The 19,887-nt window shown below is 42.5% G+C and overlaps 1 protein-coding gene across 1 annotated transcript in view; it reads right to left on the reverse strand.

Moving 5' to 3' along the window:
- The window catches only part of LOC129711183 (tyrosine-protein kinase ZAP-70), a 70,602-nt gene that overhangs the window by 42,775 nt on the left and 7,940 nt on the right, over positions 1 to 19,887 (reverse strand). Inside the window, exon 2 of the mRNA XM_055658644.1 lies at positions 5,119 to 5,576. Coding sequence (XP_055514619.1) covers positions 5,119 to 5,520 — 402 coding nt within the window. The 5' untranslated portion in view covers positions 5,521 to 5,576. The remainder of the gene's footprint in view (positions 1 to 5,118; positions 5,577 to 19,887) is intronic.

A 19,887-nucleotide genomic window follows, 5' to 3' on the forward strand; every position in this document is an offset into this window, starting at 1 on the left:
TCTTGCTCACATTAAACTTATGTCCTCTAGTTCTTGACTGCCCTACACTGGATAAAATATTTGGTGCATTCACTCTATCAATTCCCCTCATTATTTTATACACCTCTATAAGGTAACTGGCTTTTGCAATCATATTGAGGTTTCTATTTTATTGATTTTTGCTGTTTATTATGTTATCTATGACCTGTATTTATAGGCCTGTTATTCTGCTGCAAGTAAGCATTTCATTGTTCCATTTTTGGTACATATGACAACTAAACACCCTTCACACCCCTCCATGTAAAAACTGAACCATGCCCGAGAACACTCAAGTATGGTTAATACCAGTTCTTCAGACTTGCTCCATCGGATAACCTTTATTTAAACTTTTACATTTTGCCCCACACATCTTCTATCTTCTTCTATTCTATTCCATTCCATTCTATTCTATTCTATACTATTACAAAAACTCTCACCTTGACCACTTCCTGTCTGCGTTGTTTTTAAATTTGCGCAAAAAGTACCCTATATCACTAGGATTTTTTTCACCACCTTACTCACCGTTCACCTCTGCTCCAAGGCACCAAATTTTGTTATGATTGGTGGAAGATTACAAAAATTATGAATGTATAAAAAATCGTGAAATCAGCAGATTGGTCTTCTCGCCTGACAGTCACCATGAAGGTAACGCCCCTTCCGGCACCCGCTGGAGAATAAAGCCCTGGAGGTGGGGCTAAGTCCGTGAGCACGTCCAGAAGTTGCCCGCCCAGAAGTCGCCTCGCCAGAAGCCGCCCGCCCAGAATAAAGCTGAAGAAGTGAAATGTAGGCTGTGTTCCACGGGCAGGGTCGGGCTGTGTTCCATTGGTAGTGCGGTCGGAGCCGGGGCCGGGAACCGGTGAGCCCACACAACCCCCTCCCCTACACCCCCCTCCCCCCACGCCGACCTCCTCTACACCTCCCCTCCCCTACACCCCACCTCCCCTGCAACAACCCCCCTCCCCTACACCCCCCCTTCCCCACAACCCCCCTCCTCCTCCACACACCCCCCTCCCCCACACACACACACACACACCCACACACCCCTCCCCCACACACACACTCCCCTTGCCCCACGCACCCCCTCCCCCACGCACCCCCTCCCCCACACACTCCCCTCCTCCACACGTACCCCCTCCCCCACACCCCTCCCTCCCCCACACACACCCCGTTGCATTGGGGAATGGGTTGCGTTGGGAGACCAGGCCTACCGTGTGACTGGGACCCCACTTAGTCTAGTCTCTGTTAATTTTTTCCCATTCATCATATAGCTGTGCCCCCTAATCTTGGACATTTACATACCTGGAAAAAGATTCTCACTGAGCCTACCCTGTAAACTCTGTGGCTATACAACAATTTTATACAGCAATGTACTTCAAAACCTAACCTTGGGACAGATGCTCTCACTGCTCCATTACAACTTTCTGATCGCGGTATCAACATTGCTTTGAGCTTTCTGAGTCTGAGTAAATAAACCATCAGGATGGGGAACCAAAAGGAAAATTGTGGATTCAGTATTTGGATACATTTCCCAGATGTACTTTCATTGTTTCAAGTTGATATACACCCTATGCATTATTTTTAGACAAGACAAAGGATATTTCATAATTTGGTGATATATTGTGCTGGTCAAGAACCAAAGGTTACAATTCCCAGCATGTTTTCAAAGGCAGGAAGTGGCAGGGTCTAACTCCGGATAAGGTGGTGGTGATTGAGCAACATTTCACATCATATTTTCCACTTGTGGCATTGTGAAGCGGGCAGTATAGATGTTATCTTGATACCATCAGTAGCTATGATTAAGGTCTGTATGGCCCAAATAAATCCAAGACTATGAAAAGTAAGCAATTTCAAGACAATATTTTGTAAAATATACAGTTTTGAAATTGTGACATACTCCCCACATATATATATATATTATCATATTGAAGGTGTGCGTTGATCAGACTGGAACCAGTCTATCTGTATTGTAGTAAATTCACAGAAAAAAGATTCTCTGTCTCTATCTCTTTCCCTCTTTCTCTTTCTCTTTATCAAACTCTCCTTCCCTCTCTCGTTCTCGTACTCTCTCTCTCTGTAAGTTCTTGTGGTTAAGCAATTTGCTAGTTTAATTTACCAGTTTTCCCCCAATATCTTGCAGGATGAGCAAACCATAAAGTGCTGGAGGAACTCAACAGGCAACATCTGTGGAGGGACATTGACAGACCCTTCTTCAGTCAGTCTGTCCATTTCCCTCCAGACCTGCTGAGTTCCTCCAAACCTTTGTGTTTCTTGCTCAAGATTCCAGCATCTGCAGTTCCTTATAGCATGACCAATAAATTTTAGTGGCATGAAATAAACACTAAAGGTCTGATTTTTATACTTTCTACATCCAGCAAACTTAACACTGGACTCTTGTTCTCATTACCTTTATTTTCACTGCCGCCACTCGACAATTTTACAGATGCATTATGGAAAGATAACATGTGCTTTATTCTCCCCCACCCCATGCCAGGTCCTCAAGGACTCCTGTCATTCATCTGCTGACTGGCCTCCTCGTTGGTCATTACCTCTGAGTTATCATGTGAGTTCATTGCTGAAACATGCCCGGGAACACTCAAGCATGGTAAATACGAGTTCTTCAGACTTTCTCCATCACTAACTTTTATTTAAACTTTTAAATGTTCAAAATTACGGCAAACATTACACATTAGACCACTCCCAATGTCGTTTCCTATAAGCATCAGCTGACCATTTGGAATGATTTTCTGTTTGTGCTTAATTTGGGAATCATAGAATCATACAGCAGATTAACAGGTACTTTGACCCACTTTGTCTATGCCGACCGGGATGATTATCCTTGCCTATCCCATTTGCCTACATTCGGCCATCTCCCTCTGCACATTTCCTATATAAGTATACCTATCCAAATGATTTTTAAACCTTGTTATTGTATCTGTATCTACCACCTCATTTCGGAACACCTAATTTATTTACAGTATTACATATCCCTGTGCTAACGGAGATGCAAGGAACTGCAGATGCTGGAAGCTGCTTGAGGAACTCAATGGGTCAGGCAGTATCTGTGATGGAGGACATGGATAGATGATGTTTCAGTTCTGGATCATTCTTTTGGGACCTGAAACATTGCCTATCCATGTCCTCCACAGATGCTGCCTAACCTGCTGAGTTACTCAAATACTTTAGATTGGTTTAGAGATACAGTATGGCAACAGGCCTTTTGGTCCCATGAGTCCACACTGATCATCGATCACCCATTCACACTGGTTCTATATTATCCTACTTTCTCATCCATTCCCTACACACTAGGGGAAATTTACAGAGGCCAGTAACCTACAAAATCACACAAAATGGAATGAGGGAGGAAACCAGAACACCCTGAGGAAACCCACGTGGTCACAAAGAAAATGTGCAAACTTCACACAGACATCCGAAGTCAGGGTCAAAATGTGTCTCTGGCTATGTGAGTCAGTAGCTCTACCAGCTGTGCCATTGTGTCACTCTCTGTGTACTGTCCTTAATATAACCTTCTTTAAACCAAAATTACATCTTAAAATTGAAGTTGTTTCAGATATAAAAGGGATTCAATTGACTTGTTTAACCAATGAACTAACCTCTTAATTTTAATATAATACTAGACCGTGGAACCCATTGGGTCCCTATCACAAGGGAGGGCTGGTCCTCAAACGCAATATTCCACCACTCACCCATAGCCCCCAACTGCGCAGGCATTGCTGATGGGTTCCCATTGTGATGCCAGAGATCCCCGTTGTGACTCGAGTCATGGCAACCCTCTCCAACTGCCCCTCGCCATCCCTATTCCTACCCCTATCCTCCTCCATTCTCCCTCATCCCCCAACACTTCCCTTACTCTTCACCCTCTCTCTTCTTTCCCCTCTCCTCCTCTCCTCCTCCCCCAAACACACCCTCACCTCTCCCTCCCTCTCCTTTCCCTTACCCCCAATCACTCCCTCCATAACTCCTCTCCCCTCCCTACCCCCCTCCTCTCCCTCTATCTCCCTGCTCCCCCACTCCTCACCTCTCCCCTATCCCACTCCCCCACTAAACACAATGTTTAAATAACATTCCCCTCCTCCCCTCCCCCATTCCCTCCTTCTCCTTATAACAATGCAACAAATCTCTCATTCCACTGGGTGGAACACTGTTGGCGGACAGTTTATGTAAATGAGATCCCATTGTGACATCATACGCTGCTAACTGCTGCTGCAACTTCAACTTCAAACTGGATTTTGTAAAGTTAAGAATGTGAATAATGTAAAACATAACATCAATCTGAACAAAATCTGGGCGAGAAAGAATGGAGGGGAGGGAGAGAGGAGGGCAGAGAGAAGAAGGGGAGAGAGGGGGGAAGGGGGGGGGGGGGGGGGGGGGGAGAAGGGGAGGGGGAGGGAGGTGGAGAGGGCTGGGCTGGGGAGGGGAGAGTAGGAGGGTGGAGGGGTGTAGGGGGAGGGGGAGAGGTGGGGAAGGAGGAGAGAGAGTAGGGGAGAGAGGGGGAGAGGGGGAGAGAGAGGAGAGAGGAGGGGGGGGAGGGGGGGGGAGGGGGGAGAGGAGGGGGGGGGGGGAGATAGAGGAGGGGGGGGGGGAGGGGGAGGGAGGGAGGAGGGGGAGAGGAGGAGGAGGAGAGGGGAGGGGAGAGGGGGGGGGGGTGTGAAAGGAGGAGGGGAGCCGGGCGGGCTGCGGGGCCCACGGCGAGGCGTGTTGGGTGGCGACCAAATGACTGCGAGTCGGGGGGGGGGGTGAGTGACATAACTCGCAGCGCGTGGAAAACAGTGCACAGCAGGCTGCGCGTATAGAACAGTGTGCACAGGCCGTGCGAGAAGACCCATTGTGACGTCATCAGCTCGTTTATTTTATGTTATTTGAAATTTTTGAACATTTTCATAAATAACTCGAGAAACAATGCATTACATTTTCAGATCAGGCGATTTTTGACTTCACATCGTAAATCTCTATCGGAACATGTAAAAATTTCAGTGTTAGCGCGTCGTGTTGTCGAGGCGATGTGAAATGCACACGAACATCACACAAATACATACACATCCAAGATCAGAGTTTTATAAGTATAGAGATATTGATAATTACCTCCAGGCTCCAGGTTTGGCGAGCATACTCCCGTAACATATTTTCTCTAATGCTGTCAAACACTCCGGGTTTGGGGTCGACGCCAGGGGGTCGAAGGCAAGGTTTGCGAAGTACAAAGCATAGTCCATCTGCATCCTTTGAGTAATATTCGCAGAGCTCCTCAGGCCCACAGTGAGGCTTCCCGCTAGGAATGGCATATGTCCCATTCAACTGCCGTTCAATTGTGTAATGGTGGATTTTTTGATCAAAGACGACCGATAGGACGTAACCTCCAAGGTTACGCAAACACACACGTAACAGGAAGAGTCCGTCAGACATCCCTCCCAGCCGGAGGAATTCATCTGCATCCTCACGGGATATGCTCCCAAAAAAAAAAGGCAGGTGGAAAGCAACATCACGCATGGTTCCCTTGAGGGTTTCTTGCTTCTGATCAGGACTTGTTTCTTGCCTCGTTATACCTAAATAACAACAAAAAGATCAGTGTATAATGTAGAACAAAGAACATAACAATACAGCACAGGAACAGGCCCTTTAGCCCACAATGTCTGTGCTAAGCATGATGCTAAAACAAATAGATCCAATTATCCAGCAAGGATATTTAGTTTGACAATTTAAAAAAAAAGATTTTGGCATATTTTTGTTGCATTGAAAGCTGTGAAAGGTTCGAAGCTGTGAAATTGTGAAAATTATATTGAAAGCCAACTTAGTCACACTCAGCAAAAGACACAACGTGCTGGAGCAAAGCGGGTCAGATTAGAGAAATGGATATGCGATGTTTCAGGTTGGAACACTTCTTCAGGCTGATTGTGATGGGGAGAGGAACTAGAAGAGAGGAGGGGGAGGACAAAGCCAGTCGACTGATAAGTGGATACAGGTGAGGGGGGGGGGGGGGGGGTGGTTTGATAGGCAGATGGATAGACAGAGATGAAAAGAGAAATGGCAACATTTGTGATATAAGGACAGAAAAGGTGTGAATTGTGAAGCTGGAAGGAATATTGTGACAGGGAAGGGGAAAAATGGGTGTGTGTTTAGGTAGGCCACAGGGAAGAGGAGGCTTTATCGTGCGCCTCCTCTCTTCCAGTTCTTTCACCCTAGCTCCTCCCAAAACAATGTCTGAAGGGTCCGTACCCGAAAGGTCGCCTATCCATGTTCTCCAAAGATGCTGCCTGGCCCAGTATTCCAGTATTTTGTGCCTTTCTTCATGTCTGCCTTCATCACACACAATTTAATAAGTGGCTATTATTTGACAATGTTAAAATCATAATTTCCTGACCTCTCCTTCTATTCTTCATGTTGCATTATTACTATCCAATGCTCATGAGGTAGAGAGTTACTGAAGTCCACAGGTGAAGCTATGCAAATTGTTACCACAAATCCACCAGTCCCATGGTGTCCAAAGTCAGGATCAGAAATCCAATGACTCCTGAGTGTTGCTGATAACATTATCTGCAACCCCCAATAATCACGGAGAAATTGAAAAAGTAGTTTAGACTTTATCAGAATTTTGTGGCCTTGCCCTTTCTCCTGCCATATTCTCCAAAGATGCTGCCTGACCCACTGAATTATTCTAGCACTTTGTTTCTTTCTTTGTGTCTGCCTTCAGCTGAGGACTGCCTTTCCAAACACTAGTTTCAGTACCCAACTAATATTATCTCTAATCTTAATACCAAGCATTAATGGAAGTAGTGACATGGAGTCATCAAATGCTTCATGCAACAAAATGACAAAACTCAGCTGCTTAAGAGGAGGATTTAGTTTCAAAGGCTCAATAGTCCTTTGAAGGCTGAAGCCTTAAACTGGAGGTATTTGCAATGTTTGCAGGGTTGTTATCTCCGGTTTGCTTCCAGTTCCTCGTGCTGGCGAGAGCAGAAACAGGGACCTGAATGTGTGGCTGAGGAACTGGTGCACGGGGCAGGGATTTAGATTCTTAGATCACTGGGATCTGTTTTGGAGTAAGGGGGAACTGTACAAAAGGGACGGATTGCATCTTAACAGGTGGGGGACCAGCATTCTGGCAGGCAGGTTTGCCACTGCTACACGGGTGGTTTTAAACTGAATAAGGGGGGTGGGGTGTCAAATGGGATAGTTGAGGATGGAGTTAAAGGGAAAGGGTTTCTTAACTGTGTGAGCGGAGAGACAGAGGGGTGTAGAATGAGGGTAGAAGCAATAGATAGCAAGGTGAAAAGTAAAAGTGGCAGGCAGACAAATCCAGGGCAAAAATCAAAAAGGGCCACTTATCAACATAATTGGATAAGGGGTAAGAGTATTGTAAAAACAAGCCTGAAGGCTTTGTGTCTCAATGCAAGGAGCATTCGTAATCAGGTGGATGAGTTGAATGTGCAGATAGCTATTAATGACCTATGATATAGTTGGGATCACGGAGACATGGCTCCAGGGTGACCAAGGCTGGGAGCTGAACATCCAGGGATATTCAATATTCAGGAGGGATAGACAGAAAGGGAAAGGAGGTGGGGTAGCGTTGCTGGTTAGAGAGCAGATTAACGCAATAGAAGGAAGGACATTAGCTTGGAGGATGTGGAATCGATATGGGTAGAGCTGCGAAACACTAAGGGGCAGAAAACACTAGTGGGAGTTGTGTACAGGCCACCTAACAGTAGTATTGGAGTTGGGGATGGCATCAAACAGGAAATTAGAAATGCATGCAACAAAGGTAAAACAGTTATAATGGGTGACTTCAATCTACATATAGATTGGGTGAATCAAATTGGCAAGGGTGCTGAGGAAGAGGATTTCTTGGAATGTATGCGGGATAGTTTTCTAAACCAACATGTAGAGGAACCAACGAGAGAGCAGGCTATTCTAGACTGGGTATTGAGTAATGAGGAAGGGTTAGCTAGCAGTCTTGTTGTGCATGGCCCCTTGGGCAAGAGTGACCATAATATGGTTGAGTTCTTCATTAGGATGGAGAGTGACATTGTTAATTCAGAAACAAGGGTCCTGAACTTAAAGAAAGATAACTTTGAGGGTATGAGACGTGAATTGGCCAAGATAGACTGGCAATTGATTCTTAATGGGTTGACGGTGGATATGCAATGGAAGGCATTTAAAGACTGCATGGATGAGCTACAAAAATTGTTCATCCCAGTTTGGCAAAAAATAAATCAGGGAAGGTAGTACATCCGTGGATAACAAGGGAAATCAGGGATAGTATCGAAACAAAAGATGAAGCGTACAATTTAGCCAGAAAAAGCAGCCTACCAGAGAACTGGGAGAATTCAGAGTCCAGCAGAGGAGGACAAAGGGCTTAATTAGGGAAGGGAAAATAGATTATGAAAGAAAACTGGCAGGGAACATAAAAACTGACTGCAAAAACATTTATAGATATGTGAAGAGCAAAAGATTAGTTAAAACAAATGTAGGTCCCTTGCAGTCAGAAACAGGGGAGTTGATCATGGGGAACAAGGACATGGCAGACCAATTGAATAACTACTTTGGTTCTGTCTTCACTAAGGAAGACATAAATAATCGGCCGGAAATAGCAGGGGACCGGGGGTCAAATGAGATGGAGAAACTGAGTGAAATCCAGGTTAGCCAGGAAGTGGTGTTAGGTAAATTGAATGGATTAAAGGCCGATAAATCCCCAGGGCCAGATAGGCTGCATCCCGGAGTACTTAAGGAAGTAGCCCCAGAAATAGTGGAAGCATTAGTGATAATTTTTCAAAATTCTTTAGATTCTGGAGTAGTTCCTGAGGATTGGAGGGTAGCTAATGTAACCCCGCTTTTTAAAAAGGGAGGGAGAGAGAAAATGGGGAATTACAGACCAGTTAGTCTAAAGTGGTGAAATCATTGGACAAAGTCAGCATGGATTTATGAAAGGTAAATCATGTCTGACGAATCTTATAGAATTTTTCGAGGATGTAACTAGTAAAGTGGATAAGGGAGAACCAGTGGATGTGTTATATCTGGACTTTCAGAAGACTTTCGACAAGGTTCCACATAAGAGATTAGTATACAAACTTAAAGCACACGGTATTGTGGGTTCAGTATTGATGTGGATAGAGAACTGGCTGGCAGACATGAAGCAAAGAGTAGGAGTAAACGGGTCATTTTCACAATGGCAGGCAGTGACTAGTGGGGTACCGCAAGGCTCAGTGCTGGGACCCCAGCTATTTACAATATATATTAATGATTTGGATGAGGGAATTGAATGCAACATCTCCAAATTTGCGGATGACACAAAGCTGGGGGGCAGTGTTAGCTGTGTGGAGGATGCTAGGAGGCTGCAAGGTGGCTTGGATAGGCTGGGTGAGTGGGCAAATGCATGGCAGATTCAGTATAATGTGGATAAATGTGAAGTGATCCACTTTGGTGGCAAAAACAGGAAAGTAGACTTATATCTGAATGGTGGCCGATTAGGAAAGGGGGAGATGCAAAGAGACCTGGGTGTCATGGTACACCATTCATTAAAAGTAGGCATGCAGGTGCGGCAGGCAGTGAAGGCGAATGGTATGTTAGCATTCATAGCAAAAGGATTTGAGTATAGAAGCAGGGAGGTTCTACTGCAGTTGTACAGGGTCCTGGTGAGACCACACCTGGAGTATTGCGTACAGTTTTGGTCTCCTAATCTGAGGAAGGACATTCTTACCATAGAGGAAGTACAGAGAAGGTTCACCAGACTGATTCCTGGGATGTCAGGACTTTCATATGAAGAAAGACTGGATAGACTCGGTTTGTACTCGCTAGAATTTAGAAGATTGAAGGGGGATCTTATAGAAACTTACAAAATTCTTAAGGGGTTGGACAGGCTAGATGCAGGAAGATTGTTCCCGATGTTGGGGAAGTCCAGGACAAGGGGTCACAGTTTAAGGATAAGGGGGAAATCTTTTAGGACCAAGATGAGGAAAACATTTTTCACAGAGAGTGGTGAATCTCTGGAATTCTCTGCCACAGAAGGTAGTTGAGGCCAGTTCATTGGCTATATTTAAGAGGGAGTTAGATGTGGCCCTTGTGGCTAAAGGGATCGGGGGTAAGGAGAGAAGGCAGGTACAGGATACTGAGTTGGATGATCAGCCATGATCATATTGAATGGCGGTGCAGGCTCGAAGGGCCGAATGGCCTACTCCTGCACCTATTTTCTATGTTTCACAGTTCATTGTCAATTGGTGCTCACTAAGTTACTGATGCTCTCTATACCAAGTGAGCATACATTTAAAATGCTCTTATCAGAGAGTAGCAAATGGAGCAAGCACGTGGCTTTACAAGAAACACAGGCTGCCGCCTAGTGCAAGATGCCTTGGCGAGCTTGCACCCCCATTTAGGAGAATGTGACTCAGGCTTTGTTAGTTTCATACAAGTATCAGTTTGTTTTTTATAAACCTTCTTTACTCTGTGCTTATGTTCACGACTGTTTTATTTTCTTCCACATTTAATTGCAAAGATTTTGCTTCTTCCAATGTTTTAAGGTGAGATGTGAACATTTTCTGAACACTGAAGGTTTCTGTTAAGACACAGGAGCTGAATACTGGAGCTGCACCTGCATTTTGTGTGCTAAGTTCACCCGCAAAGAAACATGCTGTTACTTCCTGTAGTTTGGTTTCCTGCAGATAGTTTAGTAGTTTTTTTGATAACTCCTCTTCCATTATAAAATGCATTTGACATTTTTGAGTAAATCTACCTTTACTTGGTTCTACTATATTCAATACATCAATTTAACATTTAGTACTAAATTAGGTCCCTATGCAATTTATTAAATGGGCAGTGGGATCTTAATACATAAATCTGCTGCATTCATAATGAGTTGCAGTACAAGATGATATTTTATTTTTTGGGGAGAATTATTTTTCTTCTGCTCCCAGTTAAACTGGCACCATAATTGGATATGATTTGCAATATGATTAAAGAGTTGAAAATTGTGAAGCTGAAGGAAAGAGTGTCGGTGAAGGGGGTGGGGGAATGGGAGAAATAGGGGCACATCTGAGAAGGGGGTAGGGAGTAAGGGAGATGGGGAGGATTGGAGAATTCAATGTTCATACCGTTGGCTTGTAAGCTACCCAAGCAGAATATGAGGTGTTGTTCCTCCAGTTTGCATATGGCCTCACTCAGCCAATGAAGGAGGCCCATGACAGAAAGGTCAGTATGAGAATGGGTAAATGAGCTAAAATGGTTAGCCACTGGGAGATCCCCTCGCCCTTGGTGGATCAAGCTCAAGTGTTCAACGAAACAGGAGCTAAGTCTGCACCTGATCTTGTCAAAGTACAGGAGGCCACATTGGGAACACTGGATGCAGTAGCTGAGGTTAGAGGAGGTGCACATGAACCTCTGTCTCACTTGGAAAAACTGATGGGACCCTGATGGAGGTGATGGAGGAGGTATAGGGACATGCGTTACATCTCTTGCAGTTGCAGGGAACGTATTGGGAAGGGGGTGGTATTGGTAGGAGGGGATGTGTGAACTAAGGAGTTGTGGAGGGAGCAGTGTTTGCAAGGGGAGGGATAGGATGTTGTGACTGGTGGTGGAATCATGTTTAAGGTGACGGAAATCTCGGAGGATGATGTGTTGGATACAGAGGCTAGTTAGATGAAAGGTGAGGACCAGGGGGATCTCTATCCTTGTTCAGTCTTGGGGGAGGGGGAACGAGAGCAGAACTACACAAGACACAGAGGAGATGTGGGTGAGGGATCCAATTATGATAGCAGGAGGGAAACCATATGTACAAAAGAACGTGGACATTTTGGATGTTCTCGAATGGAAAGACTCATCTTCAGAGCAGATGTGGCGGAGACAGAGATATTGGGAGTAGCGGATAACATTGTTGTAAGAAGCATGGCAAGAGGAAGTGTAGTCCTGATAACTGGTACAGTAAGTTTGTAATTGATAGTCTTTCCCATGATGGAGATAAAGAGATAAATAAAGGGTAGAGAGGTGTCATAGAAAGTTGGTTTCTTGCATTTATTTACTCTTGCAATGAGTACAAAATAAAATGAGTTAGAGAAACAAGCTCTACATCTGGCAAATTCCATCACACTATATTAAAAAAAATTGTTTTCTGCAAGCCTGTGGACCCTGCTTTGAGCTTCATCCTGTTATGCAAATTGTATCTGCTGCCATTTGGTGCAACAGAAATGGTGTTCGTTTAGTTTAGTTTAGAGATACTGCATGGAAACAGGCTCTTCAACCAAATTCATCCGTGTTGATTAAGATGCCCATCTAAACAAATCCCATCTACCTGCATTTGACTCATATCCAAGCGAAACCTCTCAATCCATGTCCTTGTCTATTTACTTACCAGTCTCTGTCCATTTGAAGCATCTCTGCATCTTCCTTTGCATTACATGATTGCATCCAGCTTTGCATCACTAACAAACTTAAATGCATTACACTAGGTCCCCTTATCCAAATCATTGCTATACAGTGTGAACAGTTGTTGCTCCAGCAAAATCATGCCTCATAACTCAGCTGCTGACTCACTACGTTAGAACCAGTCACACAGCACTGAAACTGGCCTTTTGGACCAACTCACCCATGCCAACCAAAATGCTCATTTCAGCTACTCCCATTTGGCCCATATTCTTCTAAACCTTTCCTATACTTCTAGCACTTATGTTTTACTTAAGATTCTAGCATCTGCAGTTTCTTGTGTCTCCATGCTTCATAACGCTGCTGTTTTCTTTGTATACGTTTAAGAACCTGGTTTCAGATTGAATTAAATTACTTTTTCTGAAAGCCTATCATATTTCAAAGTTTCAAGGTCAGTTTATTGTCACATGTGCCAATTAAGGTACAGTGAAATTTGAGTTACCATATAGCCATACTAAGTGAAAAGCAACAATACTTTAAGCATTGGAAGATGCAGGTTTATAGGGAAAAACTGTAAATTGATTTTTAATTGCTTAGGCAATGGCGATGAATGGTCCTTTGTGTTTATGGTTCCTTTTTACTAAGATGGGGTTAAAGCCAAATCTTTCTCTGGTAAAATATATATATTTTTTTTACATGGTGAATTCAGCAAACGATCAAATGTTGTAGAACAATATTTTCAGCTAAATTAAGTTTAGTATGAAAATATTTCAAGAAAATGTGCAAAACTGGAAACTAAATCCAGCCATTGCATTCCTTATTCAGGAATCTTAAGCAGGTTAACAAGATTCTCAACTAATTCTTTAATGCTTTTTTTCTTCAATTTCCATTGCAGTTTTCACATACTTAAATGTTGTTTTACTCTATTTCAATAAGGAGTAAAAAGGAATTAGTTATGGCATAGAGTTTGCTAAAATTACAACAATTATCATTTATATAACTCCTTTAGTACATAAGAACAGTCCCAAAGTACTTAAGGAAACAGCCATTAAGCCAGGAAGGGATGTGGTTAAGAGGAGTGACTCAGTTGAAGACTTCAGATTTGAGAAATTTTCCAAAAACTGAAATAAGAGCATAGAGGCAATAGAACCCAGTAAAACGCAGTGTGACCATCTGCCAAACAATGAGTTTACAGTTGAATTTTCAATAATGCCATTTTTCAAATGCATTTCATGTGCCAGGTGCATTTGTAAAATATTCCACAGTAACACCGCTGAAAATAATCCAATCATTGCACTTCTGGATATTGCACCGTGGGTGGCTGCTTCCAGAAAGTAGAAGAAGTAATTGACTAAAACTAGCAAATGAATAATTTGGAACTGACCTCAAAAAGATTGTTACCATTTGTTTACTCAATGCATAAAATGTTTGATGTGTGGGACATTCTTCTTGACATTTATTCTAAATTGTCCAAATACCAGAGTAACCTTAGAAAAGTAGATATGTTTGATTGTCACAGATCACAAACTAAATTTGACCAATGGCTTTCTTTGATTATTTTTTTGTTTTGCAGCAAGAAACTGGTGATGTCACTAGTGGCCTCGCCCCATTTCTCAGCTGTTAGAATTGTTTATGGCAAATATTTATAAAGTTTAATGCTGAGTGAAATTTTGTATCTCCACAATTTATCTATGAATATCAGTGTTTAACAAAACATCTGCAAACTATTTGCTCAGAAATTCCAGAAACTCCCATGTGGTATATTAGTAGTTTCTAAGTTCACAAAAGCAATCTTCAACTCAACGGCATACTTTATTTCTGCAGTCTCCAATTAAAACTCAGTGCAGAAAGGTTAAAAATCCTGAATCCAGACCTTCATACTTACTGTCAAAATGACAATGGCTCTTTTCATATGAATTTTAGTTTAAATAGCCAATACAAATACTAAATGGCGGATGGAAATAGCCCAAAGGTGTCACATGCTTAAGACAGCTAACCAGAAGTGAAGCAACATCTTACTCATACATTTATATATAACTGAGCATTATAGAAGCGTGGTTGAAGGAAGCCACCTTACTTAACATGTCAGTATACTATTTGTTGGAGCATTTCAAATTAGTGTCTCTAGCATTTAGTGCTTTATTTTAGCTACTTTAAATGTTTCTCCATTTTCCATTTAAAGTTATGATGGTTTTTACTTTGTTCATTTCCAGTGAATGAATACTTTCTATTATTCTGCTGCCATGAAAAGTAGAGCTTTTGTGTAACTTCATCAGTAGGGCAAGTGGGTTGAGAAATAGAGTTTAATGCAGCTAAGTGTGATGTGTTGCATTTTTGGAAGTTTTCAAAGCTGGATCTTCATAGTGAATGGCAGGACCCTGGGCAGTGTTGTTGAGCAAAGGGATCTAGTTCAGGTATATAGTTCCTTGAAAATGGCATCACAGGTAGACATGATGGTCAAGAAATGTGTTCATCAGTCAGGGCATTGGGTATAGAAGTTGAGATGTTATGTTACTGTTGTTCAAGACATTGGCAAGGCAACATTTGGAGTATTGTGTTGGTTTTGGTGCCCTTGCTATAGGAAGGATGTTGTTAAGCTGGAAAGAGTATAGAGATTTAAGAGAATATTGCCAAGAGCTATAGGGAGAGGTTGGCCAGACTGGAACATTATTACTTGGAGTGCAGAAGGCTGAGGGGTAATCTGAGGGTAACCCTTTTGAGGTATATAAGATCATGAAGGAGAATAGACAGAGTAGATGCTTTTACTAATAGATAGAGTAATGCCTTTACCCAGAGTTGGGGAATCAAGACCCTGAGGTTAAAGGTGAGAGGGGAAAGATTGAATAGGAACCTGAGGGGCAACTTTTTCACACGGAGGGTAGTCCTATATAGAATGACCTTCCAGAGCAGGTAGTTAAGGCAGATATTATAGAAATATTTAAAACATATTTGAACATTACATTGATAGGAAAGGTTCAATATCTACTGTATATGAGCAGGGAATTGCCAAAGCATAGAAAAATATGAATCAAGTAATGTTAACTAGAATTAGTTGTAGATGGTTGGCATGGATATGGGCGTGTTGCTCTGAAGCCTTTTTCTGTTCTGTGGCTATTATTAAGAAAGCTTGTTTTTTGATTCGAGAGAAGTGGAGTTCCTCAGGAGACAATAAAAGCACCATCACTTTTCATGAAGGTAGACAAAAATGTTGGAGAAACTCAGTGGGTGAGGCAGCATCTATGGAGCGAAGGAATAGGCGATGATTTGGGTCGGGACTCTTCTTCAGACTAGGGCCTCAACCCAAAACATCCCCTATTCCTTCGCTCCATAGATGCTGCCTCACCCGCTGAGTTTCTCCAGCATTTTTGTCTACCTTCGATTTTTCCAGCATCTACAGTTCTTTCTTAAACATCACTTTTCTTGATGTACATTAATGACTTGGGCTTGGGATGTACAGAGCATTATTTCCAAAGCTTGATGTAGTGAACTGTGCAGAGGATAGTAAAAGATTTCAAGGATTTCAATACCTGTCTACCTTCTCCTGCAGTTTACACAAGGTCTTTGTCTACGTCTCCTGCAGTGAAGCTCTGGTAGTATGGGCCATTCATTAGAAGTTGGTGAATATCTTGTTGGACTATCCAGGTTAGCTTGGACTGAGTAAAACTAAAAGTCTGGAGTCACTCAGTGGGTCAGGCAGCATTTTTTTGGAAAGATTGGATAAGTAACATTTCGGGTCGGGATTCATTTTCAGACCGTTAGCCTGAAAAAGGGTCCCAACCCGACCCAAACCGTTGCCTATCCATTCTTTCCACATATGCTGCTATGCTGCCTGACCTGCTGAGTTCCTACAGCACTTCGTGTTTTACTCAAGATTCCAGCATCTGCAGTTCCTTGTGTCCCTATTATGAACAGCGTCCTGGCATTCTCCTCAGCTTACCTTTTTCGCAGTTTCTGAGTATATGAAACATTTCCATGACAATTTTGGAAGCAGAACATTTCACCTCCTCGCCACCTCAAGCACTAAGGACTTTAGTAGAGCATCAGAAAACCGTGGGGCCCAATCTTCTCCCTCGTCACATTCTTGAACCTTTCCTAGGCTGGAAATGAAGTCCAGGATGCTGTCAGCACCAGCCCAAGCCGCAACCCAATTCTCCTTCATGATATGCAGACTAACTTGGAGCACCGCTAGCCAATTTATCTCAAACCATTTCAGACTTGATGACAGCTGTAACATTTAATTGTTCACGGTTATTACTTGATATTTGTTTGAAATTCATGCAGTAATGCCAAGATTACAGCAACATTCAACCAAGCAGTACTCTGTACGTAACATTTCTGGAATTTTTCTTGAAGCACTCACCAAATCAAAATGCTGTCTCTCTCAATTGACCCCACATGTTTTCAAATTTATATTCCTCCCTGAAGGGATCTGTGGGTTTATTTGCATTTCTGCAAATCATAGGTGGTTAGGAAGAGATAGAGATGCAAACAAAATATCCTTTACTGGACCTTTGACTTAACAGCATTATCTTGTGAATCAATCAACGTCAAATCACCGAAAACACTCAGCTCTTAAAGGTACCTATACACGTATATATACCACACTACTAACCCTTTAAAAGGAAATAAACTTAATTAACCACCAACAGTTTGCACATATTAAATGATATATAACATGATAAGTATTTACATATGTACATACAGATGTAAATTCAATCTTCTGGTTGTGAAACTCAAAAAAATGCAGATGCTAGAAATCTAAAATAAAAACTGAAAATGCTGTAAATACTCAGCAGATCAGACTACATCTGTGGGAAGAAACATGGAATTAACCTGAAACTTTAGCTTTGTTTCTCTTCCCACAGATGCGGTCTGACCTGCTGAGTATTTCGAACATATTTATTTTTATTTTCTATTTGTCTTCCTGATCCTTGAGATCTCCTCATTGGGAAGAATATATTTTCATAAACCACCGTGAACTTCTTTCCGGCAACTATTGGGAAACCATGTCTCCTTGTTCAAGAATCGCCCTGTAGTGAAGACATCTTGTGATCTTAGATATGTGAACAGTCACCCAATTCCATCCAACTCCAAGGAATACAGACACAAACTGTTTAGCCTCTCTTGATAAGACACAGTCTCTTCTCAGAGTTAAGCCTCGTGAATCTGTTTTGGACTAGTTCCAATGTTACCCTATCCCCTTTTAGGTAAGGGGACCAAAACTGTGCACAGTATTCCAGATATGCCCCCACTAACATCCCATATAATTGCAACAAAACCTCCCTATTTTTAAACTCCAACTCGCCTTCGTAATAAAGGGCCAAAACACTGTTTGCCTTCTTATCTACTTGCTGCCAGCAGACGTGGACACCCAGTATGATAATACATCAGCTGCTGGAACTTACTCTGTTCCCAAACAAAGGCATTTCTACCTGCAAAACACAAATAAATATGGTGGAAGAGTGCACTGGAGATAAGACTTTTACTGCTTTTAGTGGCAGTTAAAGTAACAGCTGCATGGGTGATGTCTGTGGTCTTAATATGTACCCAAGTAAACTTTCCATTATTAAAGCCTGCCTTTGGGGCTTGAGCCCATGGTAGTTTTATTGATATATCTTTGCTCTTAAATATGCAGCACAAATGTTGGATGTGGGAAGCATGGCAAATGACATAATCACTGAATACCTGGGGACTTGTGTGCATGATTACACAGGTAGCAATTCCAACTCTTACAACATTGATCATATTTCACCATATAATTGTAGATGCTGGAATCTTGAGGAAAACACAATGTGCTTGAGGAACTCAGCGACACACCAGCATCTCTGGAGGGATTGGACGGGCGACATTTTGTGTTGGAACCGCTATACAGACTACTTTTAAGCATATGTTCAGTATCAAATTTTGTACTTTTTCAGTACTATTACACATAGCTTTAAACAATTTTGAAACAAATTCCTACGTTATTAGTAGTTTTTTCAAAGTTTCAGTTTTTTATTTCACAATGAAGGAGTGAATGGGGTGGATTTTAGGTCAGCAATTTTGTTTTACATTTCAATGTCCAGCTGATGAACATTGAAAGTACAATTAACACATTGTGTGTCTGAGCAAATAATAGAAAGAATGCTGTGTAGTAATTATGAATTCATTCCAGTGATGATATAAAACTTTAGCATGCCACAACTACAGTGGCTTGCAAAAGTATTCATACCCCTTGAACTTTTCCACATTTTGTCACGTTACAACCACAAACGTAAATGTATTTTATTGGGATTTTATGTGATAGACCAACACAAAGTGGCGCATAATTGTGAAGTGGAAGGAAAATGATACATGGTTTTCAAATGTTTTTACAAATAAAAAACTGAAAAATGTGGCGTGCAAATGTATTCAGCCCCCTTTACTCTGATACCCCTAAATAAAATCCAGTGCAACCAATTGCCTTCAGAAGTCACCTAATTAGTAAATAGAGTCCACTTATGTGTAATCTAATCTCAGTATAAATTCAGCTGTTCTGTGAAGGCCTCGGAGGTTTGTTAGAGAACATTAGTGAATAAATAGCATCACGAAGCCCAAGGAACACACCAGACAGGTCAGGGATAAAGTTGTGGAGAAGTTTAAAGCAGGGTTAGGTTATAAAAAAAATATCCCAAGCTTTGAACATCTCACGGAGCACTGTTCAATCCATCATCCGAAAATGGAAAGAGTATGGCACAACTGCAAACCTACCAAGACATGGCCATCCACCTAAACTGACAGGCCGGGCAAGGAGAGAATTGATCAGAGAAGCAGCCAAGAGGCCAATGGTAATTCTAGAGGAGCTGCAGAGATCCACAGCTCAGGTGGGAGAATCTGTCCACAGGACAACTATTAGTCGGGCCTTTATGGAAGAGTGGCAAAAAGAAAGCCATTGTTGAAAAAAGGCCATAAGAAGTCCCGTTTGCAGTTTGCCACAAGCCATGTGGGGGACACAGCAAACATGCGGAGGAAGGTGCTCTGGTCAGATGAGACCAAAATTGAAGTTTTTGGCCTAAATGCAAAACGCTATGTGTGGCGGAAAACTAACTGCACATCACCCTGAACACACCATCCCCACTGTGAAACATGGTGGTGGCAGCATCATGTTGTGGGGATGCTTTTCTTCAGCAGGGACAGGGAAGCTGGTCAGAGTTGATGGGAAGATGGATGGAGCCAAATACAGGGCAATCTTGGAAGAAAACCTGTTAGAGTCTGCAAAAGACTGGGGCGGAGGTTCACCTTCCAGCAGGACAACGACCCTAAACATACAGCCAGAGCTACAATGGAATGGTTTAGATCAAAGCATATTCATGTGTTAGAATGGCCCAGTCAAAGTCTATACCTAAATCCAATTGAGAATCTCTGGCAAGACTTGAAAATTGCTGTTCACAGACGCTCTCCATCCAATCTGACTGAGCCTGAGCTATTTTGCAAAGAAGAATGGGCAAAAATTTCACTCTAGATGTGCAAAGCTGGTAGAGACATACCCCAAAA

Source organism: Leucoraja erinacea, chromosome 29 (assembly GCF_028641065.1).
Source record: "Leucoraja erinacea ecotype New England chromosome 29, Leri_hhj_1, whole genome shotgun sequence".
NCBI classification, from domain to species: domain Eukaryota; kingdom Metazoa; phylum Chordata; class Chondrichthyes; order Rajiformes; family Rajidae; genus Leucoraja; species Leucoraja erinaceus.